General features: G+C 43.1%; 2 protein-coding genes across 8 annotated transcripts in view; one reads left to right on the top strand and one right to left on the bottom strand.

Moving 5' to 3' along the window:
• Window positions 1–8,857, top strand: part of SLC16A12 (solute carrier family 16 member 12) — a 37,505-nt gene extending 28,648 nt beyond the window's left edge. For all 5 annotated transcript variants that reach the window (XM_052798930.1, XM_052798932.1, XM_052798929.1 and 2 more), the window contains exons 5-7: window positions 2,079–2,670; window positions 3,768–4,027; window positions 5,033–8,857. In XM_052798930.1, coding sequence (XP_052654890.1) covers window positions 2,079–2,670; window positions 3,768–4,027; window positions 5,033–5,295 — 1,115 coding nt within the window. In that variant the 3' untranslated portion in view covers window positions 5,296–8,857. The remainder of the gene's footprint in view (window positions 1–2,078; window positions 2,671–3,767; window positions 4,028–5,032) is intronic.
• A 1,952-nt stretch (window positions 8,858–10,809) lies between these two features.
• LOC128146929 (interferon-induced protein with tetratricopeptide repeats 5-like) lies at window positions 10,810–20,815 on the bottom strand. Of its 3 annotated transcripts, none has more exons than XM_052798928.1 (3): window positions 20,500–20,815; window positions 16,639–16,748; window positions 10,810–12,845 (listed from the first exon to the last, which is right to left on the bottom strand). In XM_052798928.1, the coding sequence occupies exons 2-3, from the start codon at window positions 16,641–16,643 to the stop codon at window positions 11,408–11,410; spliced, it is 1,443 nt and encodes a 480-aa protein (XP_052654888.1). In that variant the 5' UTR covers window positions 16,644–16,748; window positions 20,500–20,815; the 3' UTR covers window positions 10,810–11,407. The 3 variants fall into 3 exon arrangements, with proteins under 3 accessions (XP_052654888.1, XP_052654886.1, XP_052654887.1); XM_052798926.1 differs by lacking the exons at window positions 16,639–16,748; window positions 20,500–20,815 and adding exons at window positions 12,948–13,181; window positions 13,920–14,234; XM_052798927.1 differs by lacking the exon at window positions 20,500–20,815 and having other exon boundaries at window positions 16,639–18,046.
• Between the last annotated feature and the right edge of the window lie 182 nt (window positions 20,816–20,997).

Below are 20,997 nucleotides of genomic sequence, written 5' to 3'. Positions count from 1 at the left end.
TGGGAGGAGTTTGTTATGGTAGGAGTTCTAGACTGCACCAAAGTATTTGCATATTAAAAAAAAGTTTAAATCAAAACAAAAGAGTAAGTGGCAGAGGAGCACTGGGTGGATACCTGGTACCTCAGCTGTGCACCTTATTTTTGTCTGCATTACATTCCATTTGAAAAGCAAACAAATTGCTGGTTGGTAGTGTTGCTGTAGCAGCTCCTCCATTTGTGTTCAGGTATGGTGGTAAAAAATAATCTTTGCTCTGTCCTATCTCCCAGTGTTTGCTGTGCACAGAGGAACTCGAGAGGTGCCCATGGTCACACTGACATTCCTTCCTCATTAATACTGACCTGGTAGCCAAGGCGGTGTAAGCCCTTGTACTTGGTCCCCTGCTGTTTAGTAACAAGTTGGTGGAATTACTGCAGTTCACATGCTGCCAACAGCTTGTTTGTTTAAAAGAAAAGAAAAATACTTACTGTAGTGCATGTCATTCCTGTATTACGATGTTAATCTTTGACAAATGTGTTCATAACAAATAAAAAGCCTCCTTGTAACTCGAGGGATTGTGCCACATACCATGCTAATGCCACTGAGGCTTCCTTAGTGAGAACTGCTGTGAATACTGAGGTGGAAAAGCAGTTGCACCTTGTACATGGACTTGTAAAGAGCCAATTCTACAAGCAGTGAATTTCTAGCCTGTGGGGACTGATTGATGGAGAGGTGAACTGTTGGTAAAGGGTAGAGGTGGTACCCCAAGCCAGGGAGGAGGTGGGACCATAGCTGGTGAATGCCTGAATCGATAAAAGCTGCAGGACTTGAAACCCTGAAGAGTGAAGCAGAGGTGAGATGGGGGAGCGGCAATAAGCAGCAGAGTTCCTTCTAAGAGGTATGAAAATGTTTTCAGCCCCAAACTTTGCATTTCCACTTTTCACAGGGCATGTATTGGTTTTTTTGGGACCTATTTCCCCCCTGCCAACTCACTAAAAAATAAATGGTGTGTACGCCAAAGAGAGTATGATTTTCACAGCTCTCAAGTGATGACGTCTAACTCAGGGGTGATCCTCTGGCTCTGCTGCCCACACAGGTCCAACCCCAGCTCTCTGCCCTGCTCCTCTCCTTGCCTCCTGAGGGGTGCCAGAGTGGGCACCCGCCACCCGGAGTCCCTCTAATCCACTTATCCCGTCCTGGCAGGCTTAGTGCCCGCCCCACACAGTGCGGCCTTTGAGGAGCACGTGGCAAGCTGGTTACGCGCCGGGTGATTATCTCCTCTTTTGGCAAGTTGTGTCAAAGGCAGTGGGGACCATTTTACCCTCAATGTAGGACCTGCTCCAAAACCCTAGTCAGGAACTCATTTCTGCAGCTGTTTCAGAAATACATGTTTTAGTGTTACGGCAAGCATTTGATGATTAAAATCTGCTTTCTGGTTCTGCAGTGGAGACCACAGTTTTTTTCCCAGTCCAAGAGATGGATCTTATTTGTTTACTAAATTGGACACGGCTTTGTTTTCTGAGGGTTTTTCCCCCCTCTTTACTTGTAGGCAGGGATTTAAAATGGTCAGGACTCCAAGCAGCTGCTGCATGGAGTTTGTTTAGCGGACTAAAAAAGGTTTATTGTAGAATATTAGTAACAGAGACAGACTCTTTGTACTGTGTTTCATAGGCCTGAAAATTAATGTTCGGTTTGCAACAGACCGGAACACAAAGTGGTGCCTCATCAGGACAGTGTGCCCAGTGCCAGCATCTGTGCAAACCCTGGGGCAAGACCTCATCTTGCATCCAGGAGAGGCTGACACACAATTTCTCTGGTGTTTATTGATCGTCCTTGTTCTTGTTCTTAAGTGAACCCCATTACTTCTCCCTGAGCCTTGTTATGGTGGATTAATGATGATCCGTTAGGTTTGTCAAGTCAGCGACCCTGACAGTGGAAGAAAGGAGTCATCCTGGTTTCTCTTCACACTGTGACTGGGCTGTGTGATACAATCAGAAGAAGCTTCCTGTTCATTTGTGTCAATGAAAGCAGGTTATGTGGTTTAATGTGTTCCATATGTTGTGCTTAGTATTAAGCCATCTGCACTGTGCTTTCTCTTCTAGGACTTGGGTTTGCACTCTGTTATTCTCCAGCCATTGCGATGGTGGGCAAATATTTCAACAAAAGAAAAGCGTTGGCATATGGAATAGCCATGTCAGGAAGTGGAATCGGTACCTTCATCCTGGCCCCTGTGGTCCAGCTCTTAATCGAGCAGTTTTCCTGGCGTGGAGCTTTACTCATCCTGGGAGGTTTTGTTTTAAACCTCTGTGTCTGTGGTGCCTTGATGCGGCCTATTGCTCTTAAGGAGGACCATAAAACTGCTCCTGAGTTTCTTGAACAAGATTATGTCCCCAAAGCACAGAAACGAGACTTAAAGCGAATGTCCATCTGTTCACCTTTAATCAAAGTGTGGTCTCATGAATGTTTATGCTACTGTTCATGGAAGGAATATGACTTTTTACTGATGCCAGACTTCATGGTGCTGGCACTGTCGATTTTGTTTATGGCATATGGCTGTAGCCCTCTTTTTGTCTACCTAGTGCCTTATGCTTTGAGCGTTGGAGTGAGTCATCACCAGGCCGCCTTCCTCATGTCCATACTTGGTGTCATAGACATCATCGGTAATATCACCTTTGGATGGCTAACAGACAGAAGGTAATGACTTATGGCTAAGCAAGTGTAAGCTTTAGCTGGTGGGAGGCTGGATGCAAGTGAGGTGTAACACATATAGAAGTTAACATTATGGACTTTTTCTCTAGGCTGTGTAACTTTTCAAAAAACCCAAGACACATTCTAACTTTCAGAAATGCTTACTATTTAATGTTTTTGTCTCTTCTGAGTTTGTTCAATTCTGCTGGTTTAATTTCTTTTTTCCCTGAAGAAATGATGCGTTTGTGCAAAGCTCTTGCATTTGACAGTGGAAATGTAATGGTATGTTGAGCATGATCCTCTGTACCTATTTCCTAGAGGATCTCACTCTGCTTCCTCCACGTTTCCATCTCTTTTGTGCTGCTGGGGAGACACAGAAGTAACGGAAAAGGGTCAAGGGTCTGGCCCAACACTGTCAGGCATATACTCAGAAGAACTGACCTATATTTCTTATATATTATCCAGTATATAAGAACTCACCATGCTTTGCTAACTTGGCTCACTCCAAACATCTGTGTGCAGCATCTGTAACATCAGTAGAGACTGGCTAAATTAAGGTGGATTTTGATTCTAGAGGACACATTCTTTGTGTGTATTGCGTTTGTGGGAAAAATCAATCATTGGTTTTGTGGGGCAGGGAGAAAGGGAATTGCCATCTCACTCACCTCATGCTAACTCCAGTGTTTATGTGCTGATGTGAAGGATGACAGCTAAAAGAGGTATACTGTGATATTTTTTGCATAGTACTGGGAGCACCTTACTGAGCTGGGAGGTAAAGACTGATGGAATACTGCTTCGAACATTGAAACCTCAAAGGGCTGCAAAATCCTGGCAGCGGAGCAGCTCCCCTCACTAGGGGCAGCCCAAAGAACACGGCAGGCAGCATGGGCTGCTGCTTACCAGATGTTTCTGCAGCTGTAGGTGGACAGCTTTCTCTACCTGGGCTTGTCAGTGTTGAGCTTTTCATCTTGAAGACTGTGTAAGAAAATGGACTCAAATCTGAGCTATATGAAAGAGAGACTGAAGTGCTGCATGCCAGGGTGTAGAAACTGAGATGCTGTGTCCAGTCATAATCTTTTTCTTTTCTGTTTTGAAATTTGCAGGTGTCTGAAGAAGCATCGGCACTTTTGCTACCTCTTTGCTGTGGGAATGGATGGCCTCTGTTGTCTTTTCCTGCCAGTTCTCCAAAACTTCCCCTTGCTTGTGCCTTTCTCATTTACCTTTGGCTACTTCGATGGAGCCTATGTAACGCTGATCCCTGTTGTGACAGCAGATGTAGTGGGAACTTCTTCCTTATCATCTGCACTGGGTGTCGTGTATTTTCTGCATGCCATACCATATCTAGTGAGCCCACCTGTTGCAGGTCAGTTCACAAATGACTTTACTATAATCTTATCACTATATATTTACCTGTTGGTGTGATGTAAAAGGAGAGGAAGAACAGCAAATGCACACTAAATGTGGAGGTAGCCCCTGGGCAGAGAAATAACACACCTATTCATAAGACTTTAGATCCCACTTAAGCCCTGTCTTGATGGGATGATTTCTACATAAAGAGAGAGTTGAAATTTGAAAAAGCAAAACAGTATGGAATGGGGCTTCTAAGAGCTGTTACATCACCACTTCACGTAGTTCAGAAATTGTGCAAGTAGAAGGAACAAAAGATTTCACTGTGAAATTACAGAATTTTGAAAATGTAACCTAAAGAGGATCTCATTCCAAGGTTGTGGGGTTGGGGTTTTTTTGTGTGGAGGACTTGATCTTTTCGTCTTCACACTGCTTTGAACAGGTGGGTGAGTCAACTTTACTACTGTTTGGTCACAGGCTTGTCACTGTGATATCGAACCATCATTTTCCCCATCGGTTCCATTACAGTGAAGTAAGGATGAAAGCTGTACCCCTATTATTCTTTAGAAAGAACTTGACACAGTTTTGAATATTACGGAAGGACGGAGATCTTTTTTCAAACAGCCATGTATAGATATGTCTTGCATATTTCGTCTGCTGTTCACATCAATTCCCAATTAATCTCTGCTTCTGAAGCTTTTAATTTAGTTTTCCATAGCAAAAAGTATTGCAAAAATGGAATTATTTTAAGAGATGCATGAGCCTAGGGTGTAGCTCACTAGATGTTTCTGTGTGAGGATCTCATGCACACAATATTTAATTCCAGGGCTCTCTAAAACTTGTCTAATTCCATGCAGTTGAAAGATATTTATTTAGTATTGTGGTGATGACTGCTGTGCCTTTTCTCATGGGTTTGATCTCTAAAGAAAAGGCCATAAAAATCTTTGCAAATTCTTTGTAAATTTGTAAATTATCAGAATTTTGGTGAGCCTTTAAAAGCCCATGATTTGTTTTCCTACAGGCTGGCTTGTGGACACAACTGGCAGCTATACTGCATCATTCCTCCTGTGTGGATTTTCTATGATATTTAGTTCAATGTTATTGTGCTTTGCAAGACTAGCAAAGAAAATCAAAAGAGCGCATTTGCGGTCGCTCACCAATGATACTGGCACCAAACAGCACATCTGGACAAATGGAGCAATAGCTTATTCTGTCACAGCAGAATTAGACCAAAAGAATGTTGAATTTTTGGCCGCAGATACAAACAGCTACAGCAACAGATGACAAGTGCCGTCAGGATCAGCACTGCACAGCTGTGACTGAGACGGAGGTGGCTCTGTAGTGTTAATGCTGTTGAAGATACTACTCCTGTGAAACAAGGCATCTCTCAATTAGATTTTTCTGTCATGTTTTAGATGGCTAAAATCTACATACAACAACAGTAATACCAAGTTAATGCAGTAATAGAAGAAAGCTAGACTGAAAATAAAGAGAGTTCATAGATACAAATGTTCACAAATTTATTTGAAATGCAATATGTTGACTCCACAGGTAATCTCAAAGATTATAATTGGCTATAATAAAAGAAATCTATAAAGTAATCAGTCACCAAAACTGTGAACAATGAAGTTTAAATTATTTCAAAAATAGTATTCATGAAATAAGCTTTTTGGTGTTCTGGTCTATTACGTTTCAATGGACTAATCACACACACCACCAAAAAACCTCCACATTTATCAGTCTGCATTAAACTCTGCAAATAACTGTTTCAAATGCCAAAGCCATTTCTTTAGAAAATCTGGCTTGAAACTCTGATTTATGATGAAAGTATCTCTGAAGCAGCTTTAATTTTTACAGTGTGCCTGAATTTTGTACGTAGGTTGCAGTTTAACTTCAAATATGGTTTTAGACCTATTTTGCCAAGCCCTCCACAGCAAAATTTTGAGGTGGTTGCTGTTTTTTTCCCTGGATATCTTTAAAGCTTGAATTTCTAAATATTAACATTCCAGATATGATCCTCCAGCTGATCCTTGTTGGGAGGGTGGAAGAGGTGCTGTGGCTGCTCTACTATCTGAAGAGGAGGAAGTTTGTGCCTGGGGACTAGGCATGCTGATAGACAAACCTGCTTTAGCTGCATTAGTTGGAAGAAGCCTAAAGGCAGTGAGGGAGACCAGAGGAGAGGTCTCTTTTTTCAAACACAGAGCCTCTTCCTCCTGTAAAATCAGCAGCTGTTGAAGAAATTTAGAGTCCGTGCAAGCAGATGACTGACAGACTGCCCTCTCCACAGGCTATTAGTAAAGACAAAGTTGTTTCTGCATTTTCCAGTGGCAAGTCTGTCTCTTCTTGGACCCAGGAGCTGTATCTTCAGGCGGTGCAAATTACTCGTTTGTGCAAACTGAAGGGCTGATCAGGTCACTTATCCTGGATGGCCGGAACACAACAGCTGGAATTTGCTGATGGTTTCCTGCTACTTGTGTGAGGAATATACTACAGCTGGCTGCTTCACGGGAGCTATAGACTCTATGTAGTTCATGGGGTAAATTACTGATGTGATGATTTAATAAATAATGTGATGTTTCTACATTTCCAGAGTGAAACTGTTGTCAGCAGTGGAAGAACTTCACATTCTGCAATGCAAATCACTTCTGTGTTTTGATGCTGCATAGAGCTGCATTCTGTTCATTAGCAAATTGACCAGAGTCCAAATAATTTTTACCAATGCTGAACTAGTAGTTTTGTTAATCACCCGCAGTGTATTCAGTGGTTGCTTATGGTGTCCTGTTCCAGTCTGTGCCTCAGAAGGGAAAGCAAAATAGACTGATGCTCACAAATTTGATTTAGATCAAGAGTACAGCCATAGTGGTATAATGTATTTTTTTATATATATGAATAGTATGTGTATCACATAGTTCTGTTATTCATGCATATTTCAAATATAACATTAAAATTGTTTTAGTTCCATTGTCTGTGCTCAAACAAAGCATTTCATGCTGTCCTGCTACAGAAGTGTGGTCAGAGCCAGTAGCATGACTTAAGTGCACAGACCACAGATTAAGACATGGGAGTGCAAAAACTGCTTAAAACTAATGACATAACCTTTTTTTCACCTCTGCGTGGCAATTGAGCCCTGGGCCCTAATTTTGATTTTAACATACTTTCATAAAAAAAGACAAAAATTATCCATGAGTATTTCTTAATGAGTTAGGAAAAATATGCACGTTTGGGAGGAAAAAAAAAAGGCGGCTTTATTAATTAGTAGTGATGAAGATATTGTTTTAGATCTTAATGCACAAGTTTATATCAAAAAGTAGGGAATATGTGGTCTACAAAGAAGATAAGCTATTTCAACAAGTTATAAGTGACCGCTGTCATTTACTTTAGAAAAATTTAATTACTTTTTTTACCACATCATGACATGTCAGCAGTTATTTGTGCCAGAACTGCATATTATAAAAATCTGTTGGCTTAATACTATGTGCATTTTTACCCTAGTAAACAATACTGTGTAATTACATTATTAGCATTTTTAATTTTTTTTTTTATTTCAAGATATTTTTTCATAGGCTTTTCTGTTTTGTTTTTAACTTACAGTTGAGGCAGTATTTCTTGTTTTAAATATCTAATTCAGCAGAAACATTCGACTGGATTTATACACAGACCTTTTGTAGAAAATGATATCATTATTTCAGGGTTTTCTAACACTGTTTCTGCTCTGAATTAAGCCAATGGACAAAATCTTATATACAAGAATAATGCTTTCTGTGCATAAAACACACTCTGAAATATCAGATCTGTCATGAATCTCCCCAGCTCAGAAACAGAATGAAGGAAGCGTAACAAGAAATGACCTGCAAGTGGAAGAAATGGGAATACAACCCAGGTTTGCAAAGCCTCACGCCAAACTTCTACTCCCTAGTCCACACAACCCAAACTCAACAGTTCATCTTCATCCTGCCTTGTGAAATGTTTCAGGCACTGCATTATGGAAGCCTCTGGATTATAGCATTTTAAAAAAATGATTTATGGTATCCGCAATGGCTTTTTTTCAGATATTATAATATCCAGGCTGTTCTCCACAGAGGATGTTTCCTGACCTGGCACGGTGCAGCAGTAGGCAGATACCTGGGCCAGCTGTGAACAATTTCACCAGCTGACACTGCATATTTCCAACAGCCCTGTTGAACACTGATGGATACGAGCTCAGACGGAGCGCTGCACCACTGAGCCTGTCTGGCTTCCTGGGACAGCATGGTCTGACTTGGCTGGGGTAACATCTGTCTGAGAAACAGACGGGTCCTACCTCAGATGAATCCTGTCAGGGATAATACTCTATTCTGTGCAGTGAACAGGAATACAGTCTAAGTGAAACTGCTTACAACTGCTGAAGTTATCCCATCTGTTTCTATTCCATGAGGTTTGAAATGGGGAAATCATCATTCTATTGAAATTGCTTACGTTCTAGTGATAATTTTTATCAGATCAGCTTTGGAACATTTAATAAATTGTACCTTGAGAAATTGTGTGAAAACAGCATTAGAAAAGTGAAGTACCTTCTGTTGAAAAACAACCCTGTTTTCAGAAAAAAAGATAAAACTTTGAGCCTGAAACATTTCTGCCAGTTTGGGTGATGATTTATCTCCAGAAAAACAAAGGTTGGCTGTGTTACTATATGGTGAATATATTTTATATTGCTGCAACAATTCCTTGTTTGCTTTCTAAAGTGTCACAAATTTATCTGAGAAGGAAGAGCTTGTTTAAGTTAAGTTGTAACAGTACTTGATGGTCAGCACAACAAAGTCCTTAGTCGGGATTGCCTCAATAAATAATACCTTCTTCTAAGTGACTATTCTGGTGTGTTCCAGTAGAGTTTTCTATGTAATTTAGAAGGTGCTTTTGATTCATGGATGTATACTTCCTGAAGGGCTGTCTTCACTCCTTTTTTTCCCTGCACCGCTAGCGTAGGCTCCAGTGATGGATTCGTACTCGGGTGCGAACTGAGAGCTGTTCAGCTTCCGTGTGCTTCTGGTTTTGCCCACCGGACTTGGACACTGCAAAATGCGTGTTTTGTTTCGTCCACTTGGCGAAGCTCAAGCGCAGCCCTTTCCCCGTGTCGCCGCCACGGCAGGCAATGCAGCGGCAGCACCACCCTGTGGGGAACAGCACTGCTCCTCGCTTACAAGACACCAAGCAAGGACTAGAAGGCCGTGTTTGCACACAGCATCCCCGGGGAGTGCTGCGGTCCAGCGCAACCCTCCAGAGCCTGCGGAAGGTAAGGCACAATAAATAGATTTCTTGCATCACTACGCCTCGCGGTCAGTTTCTTCTCCGTGGAGAAGATTGAGCCGCTCTGACTCTTCATAAAAATTCAGGCTCACATTTTTCTCAAAATACTTTATTGCTTCTCCTTATTTCTGCAAGGTCCATTTTCCAGGAGAGAGGCAGGAGAGGGCCGGGTGGCAGGGTGGGGGGGGGCACGGATGTGCCACCATGGCTTCGGGAACCTGCACCACCTCTTCCTTGAATTCTTCCCTGCTGCCCTCTGCGCCCTCAGGAGGGTCTGGACGGCAACGATGCTGACATTAGAAGCCTCAAGATTGAGAAATGCAGCGAGGTTGCCTGATGTACCCTTTTGCCCACATCGCTGAGCGCACCACCATAGGTAGTCACCAGTTCCCGACTTCGACCCTACTGTTGTTAGCACCACACACCACTTTCGGGAGTGGTGTGTCAGTCCTGCTTCCAGTCCTTCCAGCTGCCCTCCCTCCCTGCCCTTTCCCTAGGTAGGGCCACCTTTGTTTGTAAGAGAGAGGCTGGCAGGTGGCTGGAAAACAAGGATGGACTTTGCCCCAGCCCTCTCCCAGGAAGACGGTGCAGTTCTATTATGTACAGTTAAGCTCCTGATCACTTTTGCTTGTATTATAAAAGCTTCTTTGAGGGAGAGCTGAGAGGGGAGAAGTTTCTTGATGTTTCATGATCTGGCATTGTATTTTACGCTCCTTCAGGCCTGTCATCCTGTCTGTACATGGAACTGCTGTCGCAGGGGCAGAAATGCTCCAGGATGGCTGGAAACAAAAGTGCCCATCCTTACTGATGGGGTCTGTCACCAGTTTGCTTCATTATACGCTACTGGCTAGAGCTCAGAAATGGTTTGGAAGTACAGCATTACTTTTCCCTGAGCACCATCATCTATTATACCACGCTACAATACCGTGGAATTAGGCCAGCCTGTTGTAAAGAATACTGACTTTTAGTTGGATATCTGAAGACAATCACCTCCTCCACCCATTCTCTCTGTCCTTTCAGCCCTTTCTTCCATTCACATAGACTCTGTGGGGACCCACCCCTTTTCCCACATGCCCCTTGCATTCTGCTGCCCTGTTCTCCAGTGCTCATGCAACTCTTTGCTGTAGTTGCATTCTGCCTTCCATGTCCAGTTCAGTACATTTCTCGTGTGTGTTTTCTGTCCCTGGCTTTTTTCACAAGCATGGCCGTAGATAGCCATCTCTTTGGCATCTCAAAGACTGCCTTTCCTTCCTCTCCAGATGTTTGCTGTAGTGGTTCCTGAGCATGCGGTTTTGGGTAAACTAGGCAGATGTTGTTTTGTGCATGATTTAATTCTTTGGTGCGATACCTCTGAAGCCAGCTTTGCTGAGAGTTTGGGAAAATAAATAGGGCTATCTCCTGACCCTTTCATATCCTGCCAAAACTTTACCCCTGTTACTTTTTCGAATGGCCATTTCCCTTTCTCTCATCTACTATCATGAGGATTGGTCAGCAGAGAGATACCAGAAGCAACAGTTGATGGATGCAATGCTCTTTAGTAGTTCACAACAATAGCACATATTTTGTAAGCGTTCCACTGAACTAGCCAAACAGTGGTTATTTTTCATAGTTAAACAACATACAAGATGATAAACTGAACAAGTCTTCAACAAAAGTTTTTTCTAAATAACACTAAAAGATGACATTTTTAAAATATTTGAAAAAGCATTAGAATTTCCATTTGTGTATAAGCATGCCTTTCAAGTGGATAAAGGAAATAGTAAAATATGATTCCCTTGTCTTTTTTTCAGTAGAAGGTAAGATCTGATTTCCAGCTTAGAAGTTCTGTGTTCTACAGATCATCACTTAAACACAACCTTTTTACCAGCGTTAGCACTGAAAACTAAGCTAGCTTAGCTATTACTTAGTCTTTGCAAGCATGCTCTCTGTTGGTGAATGAACAAACAAATGAACAATCATCTGCAGTTTCTACATTATCACCAGAAAGTGATGCCGCCAGATGTTTCATCTGGTTATAACTTCAACCTTAAAAAAAAAAAAAAAATGTTTTGAGAGTCTGTTGAAATGTCCTTCAGTTTGGGGATTTTTTTGCTGTGAAGGATTTTGGGGAACTTTAGCTTGAGATGGAAAGTCGTAGCTCACATAATGCACTCAGATATTCTTCATTGTCAGGACACAATGCAATGGCTTTCTCATAGCACTTAATTGCTTCACGTGTCTCACCATTTAGATTGTGAACTAGTCCAAGTGTAGCAAAATCTGTTGCATCACCTAAACCTTCCTGAATTCTCTGTTCCAACAATTTCTTCAGAGCATATTCGCACTGCTTTCTTACATAAGAATCTTCTTCAATTTTCAGCCCTTCTATGTAATACTTAATGGCTTCAGATTCTGATTTCATATGAAAACGCTGAAAATTGCCATAATTATAGTAGAAGTATTGTTTATCGACACAGCTTAGAATATTTATCTGAAATGCTTTCTGAAATGTCTCTTCTGCTTCTTCATACCTCTTTGCTTGTGCGTACATGTTTGCTAGGTCGGTATGGGCAGTAAAAAATTTTGTCTTTTGGCCAGTCACTGTTTTAAAATGAAAAAGGGAAAGTCGGATGAGTTCCTCCACTTGTTCTTGAGGTGGATATCTTGTAGTCTTTTTCAGTTGAAACAGCTTTGCTCTGTAGCAGAGACCTAGTTGATGATGCAAAAAGGTGGATTTTGGTGTCACTGCTAGGGCCTTTTTCAAAATCTTCAGTGCCTTGTCCAATTCTCCTTTCCTTCTGTAAAATTTAGCAGCATATCGCAGGAAATAAGGAAGATCAGGGGTTTTCTGCATTGCTTCTTCAATGTACCTCTCCCCTTCATCAACTCGCTCTAAGTCCTGAAGTTTTAATGCAAGTAATGCCATAATGAAAGTATCCTTTGGATTCAGTTCCACTGCACGCTTCAGGGGCTCGAGGGACGGGCCTAAATCTTGGCATAGTCTGTAAGATAAATCTTCCAAACGATACATTGCTATTGCATAGCCAGCATTAAATTCCGGGTTATTGGGTTCATTCTTCAGAGCATTTTCAAAGCAATTCTTTGCTCTCTTGTAGTACTTTCTCCCAAACTTTAATAATGCCCATCCTTGCTCAGCATAGATCTCTGGAAGCTGAATCTTCTGTTGAGCAGTACTTGAAAGCTTTTTGCAGCTGTTTTCCACTTTGCTTACATAAGTTTGAGCTTCTTCGTATCTCTCCATGTGGTAATAGATCCAGGCATAGTTCCCCCAGGTAACAAGACTTCTCCTGGCAATTTCATCTGGATGATTTTTTTTAACTTCTTCTTCAGCTTTTTGGAGATTTCTCAGGGCTTCCTCATTTGAATTCTTTAGGTGGCATACATAGGATAGGAGATTATAATTTGTGATGTTGGATTTTATGAAAAACTCGATCTGATCGCCTATTGTTTCCTCTAGGTCATCAAGATCCACATCCTGCTTCAGCAAAGTCCATGTAAAATGACATTCTAGCTGCAGCAGGGAGCTCTTCAAGGAATTCTTGGAAATGGTACTAGAAGAAATCAAAGAAAAACTTACTTATACTCCATTTGCTTTTTGCTACTCTTGTTTTTAAACCAGGCATGATGTACTTCAAAAACAAGCAATACCTTACCTGGTGTGACTAGTCAACAATACTTCAAACAAGCCAAAGCTGTGGGAAGCCATAGGTCTAAATTGCTCAATAGTTATCTTAGCAATTCTCCTTACTGGTGTATGAGGGCATCTCTTACATTGACAACCAGACCACCAGCTCTGTTGCTAAGAGGAGGGCTAGGCTCTGTGGTAAAGCTGGCACATCTCTGGGCCTCAGGAACATATTTCCTATGCTGGGAACAATTGCTGAAGCCTACCCAAAAGAGGTAATCAAATAAAAAACTTCTCCCAAAATATAGAGAAAGTGATATATTGCCTTTCCCATGTCTCTGTATATTTTATGGTTTGGATTATAAATTTCACTTTTAATTTCCGGCATTTGTAAATCCTTGTTTGTTAGATCATAGCGCTACTTTTATGTTATGATTATACTGATGTATCCAGTAGCTGGCTCCCAAATCCCACTAGTGTCCCCAGTTGCTGACACTTGGATATACAGGCCCCCGAGGGTGCAACCCCACTCCACTTCTGGTACAGACCACTCACTCACTCACCCCATGGATCCCCAGAAGCTGGCTTTGGACATCCAGTAGCTGGTCAGGGATCCTCTCTCTACCTAGGTGCCTCACCCCTAGACACGCACGCATGCATACCGACCAGACCTTGTTTACATACAACTGGTCCTTAATGCCCCTTTATCCCTCTCTATTTTTCAACATTTGTTCCTTCCTAAGTCACCCAGAATCCCTTGTTTCCCTGCCTTTTGTCCCCTCTCCAAACATCCCGTAAGAAGTCTCATGCAACTTCCAAATACTTTTCCCTGCATCCCGTGATGTGTCCCATATCCCTAGGCAGTTCAGACCGTAAGGCTCTCCTGTGGACCCTGGTGCTGGGTGTTCCCCTGGCCCATGGGGCTGAGGGTCCCTCGGGCAGCCCTGGGAGGGCCGGGTGGGGGCTGGTGTCCCTGACTGGGGCATTGGGGAGCCCCCACCTGTCCTCGTGCCTCTGTGCTCCTCCGTGTGCATGGGGATGGGCTGATGGCTCTTGGGACGGGTCTGGGAGCAGCTAGGTGTGGTGGGTTGACCCTGGCTGGATGCCAGGTGCCCACCAAAGCCGTTCCATCACTTCCCCTCCTCAGCTGGACAGGGAAGAGAAAATATAACAAAGGGCTCGTGGGTCAAGATAAGGACAGGAGAGATCACTCACCAATTACCGTCATGGGCAAAACAGACTCAACTTGGGGAAAATTAACTCAATTTATTACAAATCAACCAGAGTAGGGGAATGAGAAATAAAACCAAATCTCAGAACACCTTCCCTCCACCCCTCCCTTCTTCCTGGACACAACTTCACTCCCGGATTCTCTACCAACCCCCCCAGTGGCGCAGGGGGACGGGGATGGGGTTTACGGTCAGTTCATCACACATTATTTCTGCCGCTTCACCATTCTCAGGGGGAGGACTCCTCACACTCTTCCCCTGCTCCAGCGTGGGGTCCCTCCCATGGGAGACAGTCCTCCACGAACTTCTCCAACGTGGGTCCTTCCCACGGGCTGCAGTTCTTCACAAACTGCTCCAGCATGGGTCCCTTCCACGGCGTGCAGTCCTTCAGGAGCACGCTGCTCCAGCGTGGGTCCCCCACAGGGTCACAAGTCCTGCCAGAAAACTTGCTCCAGCGTGGGATCCTCTCTCCATGGATCCGCAGGTCCTGCCAGGAGCCTGCTCCAGCGTGGGCTTCCCACGGGGTCACAGCCTCCTTCGGGCACCCACCTGCTCTGGCGTGGGGTCCTCCATGGGCTGCAGGTGGATATCTGCTCCCCCGTGGACCTCCATGGACTGCAGGGGGAGAGCCTGCCTCACCATGGTCTTCCCCACGGGCTGCAGGGGAATCTCTGCTCCGGCGTCTGGAGTATCTCCTCCCCCTCCTTCTTCACTGACCTTGGTGTCTGCAGGGTTGTTTCTCTTACATGTTCTCACTCTCTCTCTGGTTGCCGTTTCTGCATCCCAGCAACCTTTTTTTCCTTCTTAAATATGTTATTCCAGAGGCGCTACCACTATCGCTGATGGGCTCGGCCTTGGCTGGCGGCAGGTCCGTCTTAGAGCCGGCTGGCATTGGCTCTGTTGGACACAGGGGAAGCTTCTAGCAGCTTCTCGCCACTCCTGTAACCCCCCCCCCTACCAAAACCTTGCCACGCAAAGCCAATACACCGGGTCAGGGTGTTATTCGGGTTCCACCTCCTGCCATTGCCTGCCTGTGCCCCTGTGTGGGTGTACAGACCAGCTTTTATCACACAATCTATCAATCAAGAACATGCCTTTACAATGCAGAGGAGATGACACTTTAGTCCATATTGCACTCTCCCTTAAAGAAGGAATTATACATGATTTTATAACTGAGGCTTCCCAGTCAAATCCTTCTTTGTTAGAAAGACTTCTCTGCCCTCCCTCCTGTAAAACCTAGAGAGTCTAACAGCCTGCATGGTACAACGTGTGCGGCTGCTCAACTGCACAATCATGTAAAAGAGGAGATGTCTTTGGGGTAAAAAAAAAAAAAGGAGTGAGTGGAAAAACTGGAAAATTATGAGGAGGCAAATCAAGGAGGAATAGGGAAGCTATTCTTACAGGTTCTGGGACAGTAGGAAGGACACTGGGGAAAGTGACACTGAATACGCATTTCCACCCGCACCATCTGATACAGAGGTACTGGAGGAAGGTCAGACAAAAGAGGTATTTATAAATGCTGTTAAAGCATAAGTTTGTCTTACAGACTACTTTGCCTTTCTCAAATAATATCTCCTCTGCCTCACTGATGTTTTTGATTGGTATTAACAACAGTTCCTAATTAGAGAGCTGTATGTGAGGTAATTACAGTTCTTCTGGCATGAAAGGGAAGTGCAAGTAAGTTCCTGTTATTATCACTATCTTGTTAGAAGCCTTTGGCTACAGGTGAATACCACAGAACAGATAGTGGCTCTCAAATCAGCAGGAATAGCTTGAAGCACTTAAGTAGTCCCATTCCATTTAAAATGAAATGTGTGTTGGTTTTTATTGCCTCAGCTGAGAACCATGGCAATTCATAGCTGAAAACAGCAGTGGAGAGTAAATAATGAAAAGACATTTGTGGAAAATTAATATTTAAGAATGTCACAAAACCAGGTTTCTGATGCAGATTAAATACAGTTTAGCTCAGTTCAACATATAACTGGTAAATGCAATTTCCAAAGTCATCATAAACATCTTGGCTTTGCTCTGTTTGAATATGTGTGCCTCTGTGCATGCCTGACAGTCTTTAGAAAACGTTACACCCCGCCCTTATGCTCCAAGCTGCAGCCCAGAACCTGCACTGCCCTGTTTGCTGGTCCTCGCAGTAGTAGAGATCAGAAAGTAAATTCTCAATGCATCAGTGCCAGTCACCCATTTGGCTGGGCACCAGCTATGGCTCCAGCCTGGATTTCATCCCTGAACTGCATGCACGTAGTTTTTCTGTCAGTTCTGTTCACAGAGACTGGCCCTTGCTGGAGAAGCAATAATGTTACAATATTCAATAGCATCCTTATTCTATTTTGATTCTTCCAGTAAATATTCTGTAAGATATTTTCTGCTGTTTGGATCCCCAAAGTCCCTCACTGCTTACATTTATGTAAATAATAAGCATTATTTTCCCGTGGCATAGCAAAAAAGCATCTTTCACAGACTGCCTTGCTCGCTTACCTCATGGTTTTCCTTCTCTGCTCACTTGTCTTAAGGTAGCTTCAAAGCCAAAGGAGTGCTGCTCACTGTTGTTACAACTTCCCTTTTATGTGCTCTGGCCCTCATGTGATCTGTGAGTAATTTAATGGGAACCAGAAAGTGAAACTTCAGCTTGTGTCTGAATCTGCCAAAGAAGCTGAAACAACTGCCAGCAGGGAAATAGAAACTTAGGAGTCACCAAGCTGCTTTTTTCAGCCTGGCTCCGTGCCATGCATTACATTGTGTTGTGGAGAATGTGGCAACAGCTCCTAATAGCTCCCAGCGTTTACTTTGTTCAAATCCAGAGGCATCTATGATAAGGTGAATATTTCAGGCTAGTATAGACTGACCTGGTTATCACACATATAGGCTAGGGAAGGGTCATTTCCCCCTCCTGCCTCTGCTGATGCATCTTTGCACAATTTTTACCGTGCTTTAGGCTCCTGTTTTGTTGGTATTGTGTCATCCACATAACACTCACACAATGTCTTATCGCCCCTGCCGGCACTCCTTCATCTTGTGTCTCCACATTGCAAGGTCTCTGCTGTTGTACCAGGCCTGTATTTCTCCACGCTATGATGTCATTGTGTAAGAGTACTAAATACCTCATCCCACCTAGAACAACTGTTTGTTGCTGCTCTCTGCATACAACTGCAGTTGTACTGTGCACAGAGAAACGAAAGTAAAACAAATTAGATGATACAAACAGTAAATTCAAGGAATTGCTGTCACAGCTGTGCCAAGCAAAACAAAGCTGCGCGCAGGTCAGGAAAAGCTCAAACAGAGTGGGCCTGGCAAGCCTCGGTCCCGAGGCCATGCAAACTCAGTGCAAAGCTTATGGCCTGTTGCTAGCAACAGCAATGCTGTGTTACAGGGCTACACGTTAACAAAGAGATGGGGCACAGGTTGGGTACTGGAGCACCTATGGATATAAACAACTCACTGATGTTTAGTTTAAAAAAAAAAATAAATGCAGACCTGGCCTGATAAAATTTTATGATTTTAGGGGTAACAAAGAGATTAAAGAAATAGTATCTTACATAAGTAAATGGCACTATAGATGGTAAATTTGGATGTAACCTGAAGTTGCAGACCAGTGAAGAAAAAGAAAGGTGTAAAAGCATGTTAGCAAACATAAAAATGACCCAAAGTGGATCCTGGGGACAGGAAGAAGAAACCACCACCATTAGCATCATGCTTCTCCCACGGAAGGACGCCAGTGGCTGATGACTGTTGGTGGGTGTTATTCCCTCCAGCAGCCTGAAGCTACTAATCTGAATGCCCGGAGGAGCAATCTCTAAGGGAAGGAATAGAAACTAAGAAGTGTCCATGCACATGCATGTGTGTGTAACAATTTTAACCACAATATTACTATTATTATGAATTTTTCTGTAAAAAAGTACTTTAACTGCATTATCATTCTTTCTCTTTTTGTAATAATTAGATCTAGACTAATGATAATTCTTGCATTAGACTAAGATTTTCATTATACTAACAAAACAATTCTTGTCTTTACATATGTATATAAGATTTGCTTTCTCTTTAACCGTAAACAAGAATCCATTCCATTTTAAAATGTGAGAACATCTTGTTAAGAAATATGTTTAATTAGACACTGTCTAATGTCCTTTCATAATTATTATCTGTAGAATTTGAGGCCTCCCCCCCCCCATTTTGTAGGAATAAGCAAATAAAAATGCACATAAGGGTGCCTCACAAGGCTTCTCATTGTTCCTGGTATATGACAGTGTCAGCTCCCCTCATTTTGTGAGGTTTTTAGTGGATGATGCACAAGGTTGTCCCTCTGTCCTAACAAGCCAGAAAGTCATTTATATCAAACCTCATTATCACCTCAGAACTGCTGCTGCTGCCGCCATCACGTTCAATCTCTGCAATTACACACAAGAATTAACAGTATTCCATGTTTTTATTTATAAATGAATATAATCTCTGACTGCCAATTTGTACATTTTCAAGAATTTTAGGTTCTGGCTTATAAAAGTTTATCTTCTGCAGTATGAACAGTCTGTATTCCCACCCTCACAAGTGTGTAGGAAGCATCTACATAGGGCGGAGTACATCTCTGGATCTGGTGGCAAGCTGCACTCATCCTCCGGGTTTGGCCAGGTGGTGGGTCTGGCTGGCTGGCTCCAGCGACCCTCAGGCTGTCCGGGGGGAAGCCAGGGAAGCGCTCCCGGAGGTGTGGGGAGCTTCAGCCTGTATGGAGTGAATTCCCGGGAGGCAGGGACTATTCAGGACAAGGCTGTCCTTTCCCTTCTCTTTCTCTTTCCCCTTCTTTTAAAAACAAAACAGTCTTACATATGAGAAAGTCTGGTTTTTACAAGTTGGAGAGCCTTAGTAACACACCCATCTCTTGTGTCTCATTTAAGTGATTTTTTTTGTGTGGGTGTGGGTGGGGTTTTGGGGTTTTTTTTTTGGAGCTGATGTTTCAGAGCTCAAGATAAAGATTAGTACAGCTACTACTCTGAGTCGCATGCAATGTTCTAGCAATCAGGTATTTGATAAGTGGTGAAAAGAAGCGGTGAATTGGGAAGGAAAAAGTATTAGGGTATCTACACAGATTCATGTATTTTATGGAAAATAAAGTTTGCAGGTAGCTGTGGAAAGATGTATTTAAAAGGTTTCTGCAAGGCCAAAATCAAATGTGGACGCTAATGATTTACTAACTATGCTACTAAGTATCTATGGGTTTCTTGTCTCTGCTTCTATCCCAGGTGCCTGTTTTCTCCGGTACATTGCTTGGTACCTTGCTTGGTACATACAGGAAAATGCAGGAATTTTCCTTCTGGAATGCAAAAATTTGCCCTAATATCCATATTTTTACAAATTTATTTGCATCTATATGCTTTGGTTTGACACAAATGCCTATTGAATAGAATAAGTGCACAAAGTGCTTGAAATAGAGTAAGTGAAAGTAAGAGAATAGTTATGCAATGCCTTTCTGCAGCCATCTTTGTAACTTGCTTGGCACAGCACAGGAAAATTCAGAAATGCTTCTACAGCCCTGCTGCTTTCACTTTGGGGAAAGCTGCAGCTGGGCTGATTGGTATCAGGGAGAGCTGCATTGCATAGCAGCAACTGCAAGGGCTTCTTGGAAAACACTTGTCCAGAAATGGGCTGGAAACAACAACCGCATTCATATTTAACACAAAGGCTTTGTTTGAGTGTTCTGTACGTAATATGCAAGAATAAGGAATGGCTTCAAAAATATCTACGCATTTTGAGGAGAAAACTCATATCTGTAAATTTCCTTGGAGCTGAAATGGATACCTGCTGACAAAGAATTCTCCCCTGGTACCATTAGCTCAGCCAAACAATTGCCTGAAATGCAGTTTTCATTATTAAAATAACGTAAATGACAGGATCACTTTAAGTATCCTATTTTATGCTGGTTAAAATTGAGCCTAGTTTAGCATATAATTACTGTTTGACAGCAGCAGTTGTGGCATTTTATGACTTGGGTTTTCCCCTAGGGGGGAAGAGTACCATGTAACTAATTTGACAGAAAACCCAAGTGAATCACTGAGCAATATTTTTGTTACCCAAGTTCTTTAAAACCAAACAACCCTAAGAAATGGCATCCAGGAATGCAAAGGGTCGCATAGCGTCACTTGTATTGAGTGATGTATCCATGTACCAAAACAAGGGGATGCTATGAAAATTTCAATGATTTTTCAATTAAAATCTTAATGCTTTCTAAATAAACAGAAACATTTCTGTTCTTGATGCACTCCTGCTCTACTGCTGTGCATTTTATATCAGGTTTCTCTATTATTCTGAGGATATTACTATGGCCCTGGACCTAGTAACATGAATACTTACAGGACTGAATTTGGTCCCAGTTTTTGCAAGCCTGGTCACGTGTCCCCTGACCGCTTTGCTGGGAAATTACAGATATGCAACGCAGTGCCAATTAGCTGCCTCAGAGCACGAAGATGAAACAGGTTTGCAAGAAGCTGTGACGATAACCCCGCTGGAACCGTGTGCCTGCATGTAACTTAAGCCCACTTGTATTAGATCTGGTATGTTTAGGCTGTGCTCAGAGATGACGGATAGATGATCTCTACGTGTAAGAAGAACAGCGATTGCTGACAGCGCTTTACAGTCCTTCCAAAGGACCGGCCCTTCCCGAGGGGCAGGCGTTCAGCACGCTGGGGAGGCATCCCGCGGGGACGCTCCCGCGACGGGGAGAGGCGAGGCCTCAGCCCCTCCGTGCTGCTGCTGCTGCTTTCTCCCTGGAGACTGCTGCGGGATCCGGGCAGAAAATAAAATACCCCCTCGCAGGGCGGGCGGCACCGTCAGGACTCTGGAGGCTTCCGA

The sequence above is a fragment of the Harpia harpyja genome, chromosome 10, assembly GCF_026419915.1.
Source record: "Harpia harpyja isolate bHarHar1 chromosome 10, bHarHar1 primary haplotype, whole genome shotgun sequence".
NCBI lineage: Eukaryota > Metazoa > Chordata > Aves > Accipitriformes > Accipitridae > Harpia > Harpia harpyja.
The sequence above is the reverse complement of the archived record's forward strand: the minus strand, read 5'-3'. Positions and strand labels throughout refer to the sequence as shown.

Excerpts from the sequence above, each read along its gene's own strand:
- LOC128146929 (XM_052798926.1), bottom strand. The coding sequence starts at position 13,000 with ATGGCTTCCCACAGCTTTGGCTTGTTTGAAGTATTGTTGACTAGTCAC. Across the intron at positions 12,846-12,947 it reads TTGTTGACTAGTCACACCAG|TACCATTTCCAAGAATTCCT; the intron begins GTAAGGTATTGC and ends GATTTCTTCTAG.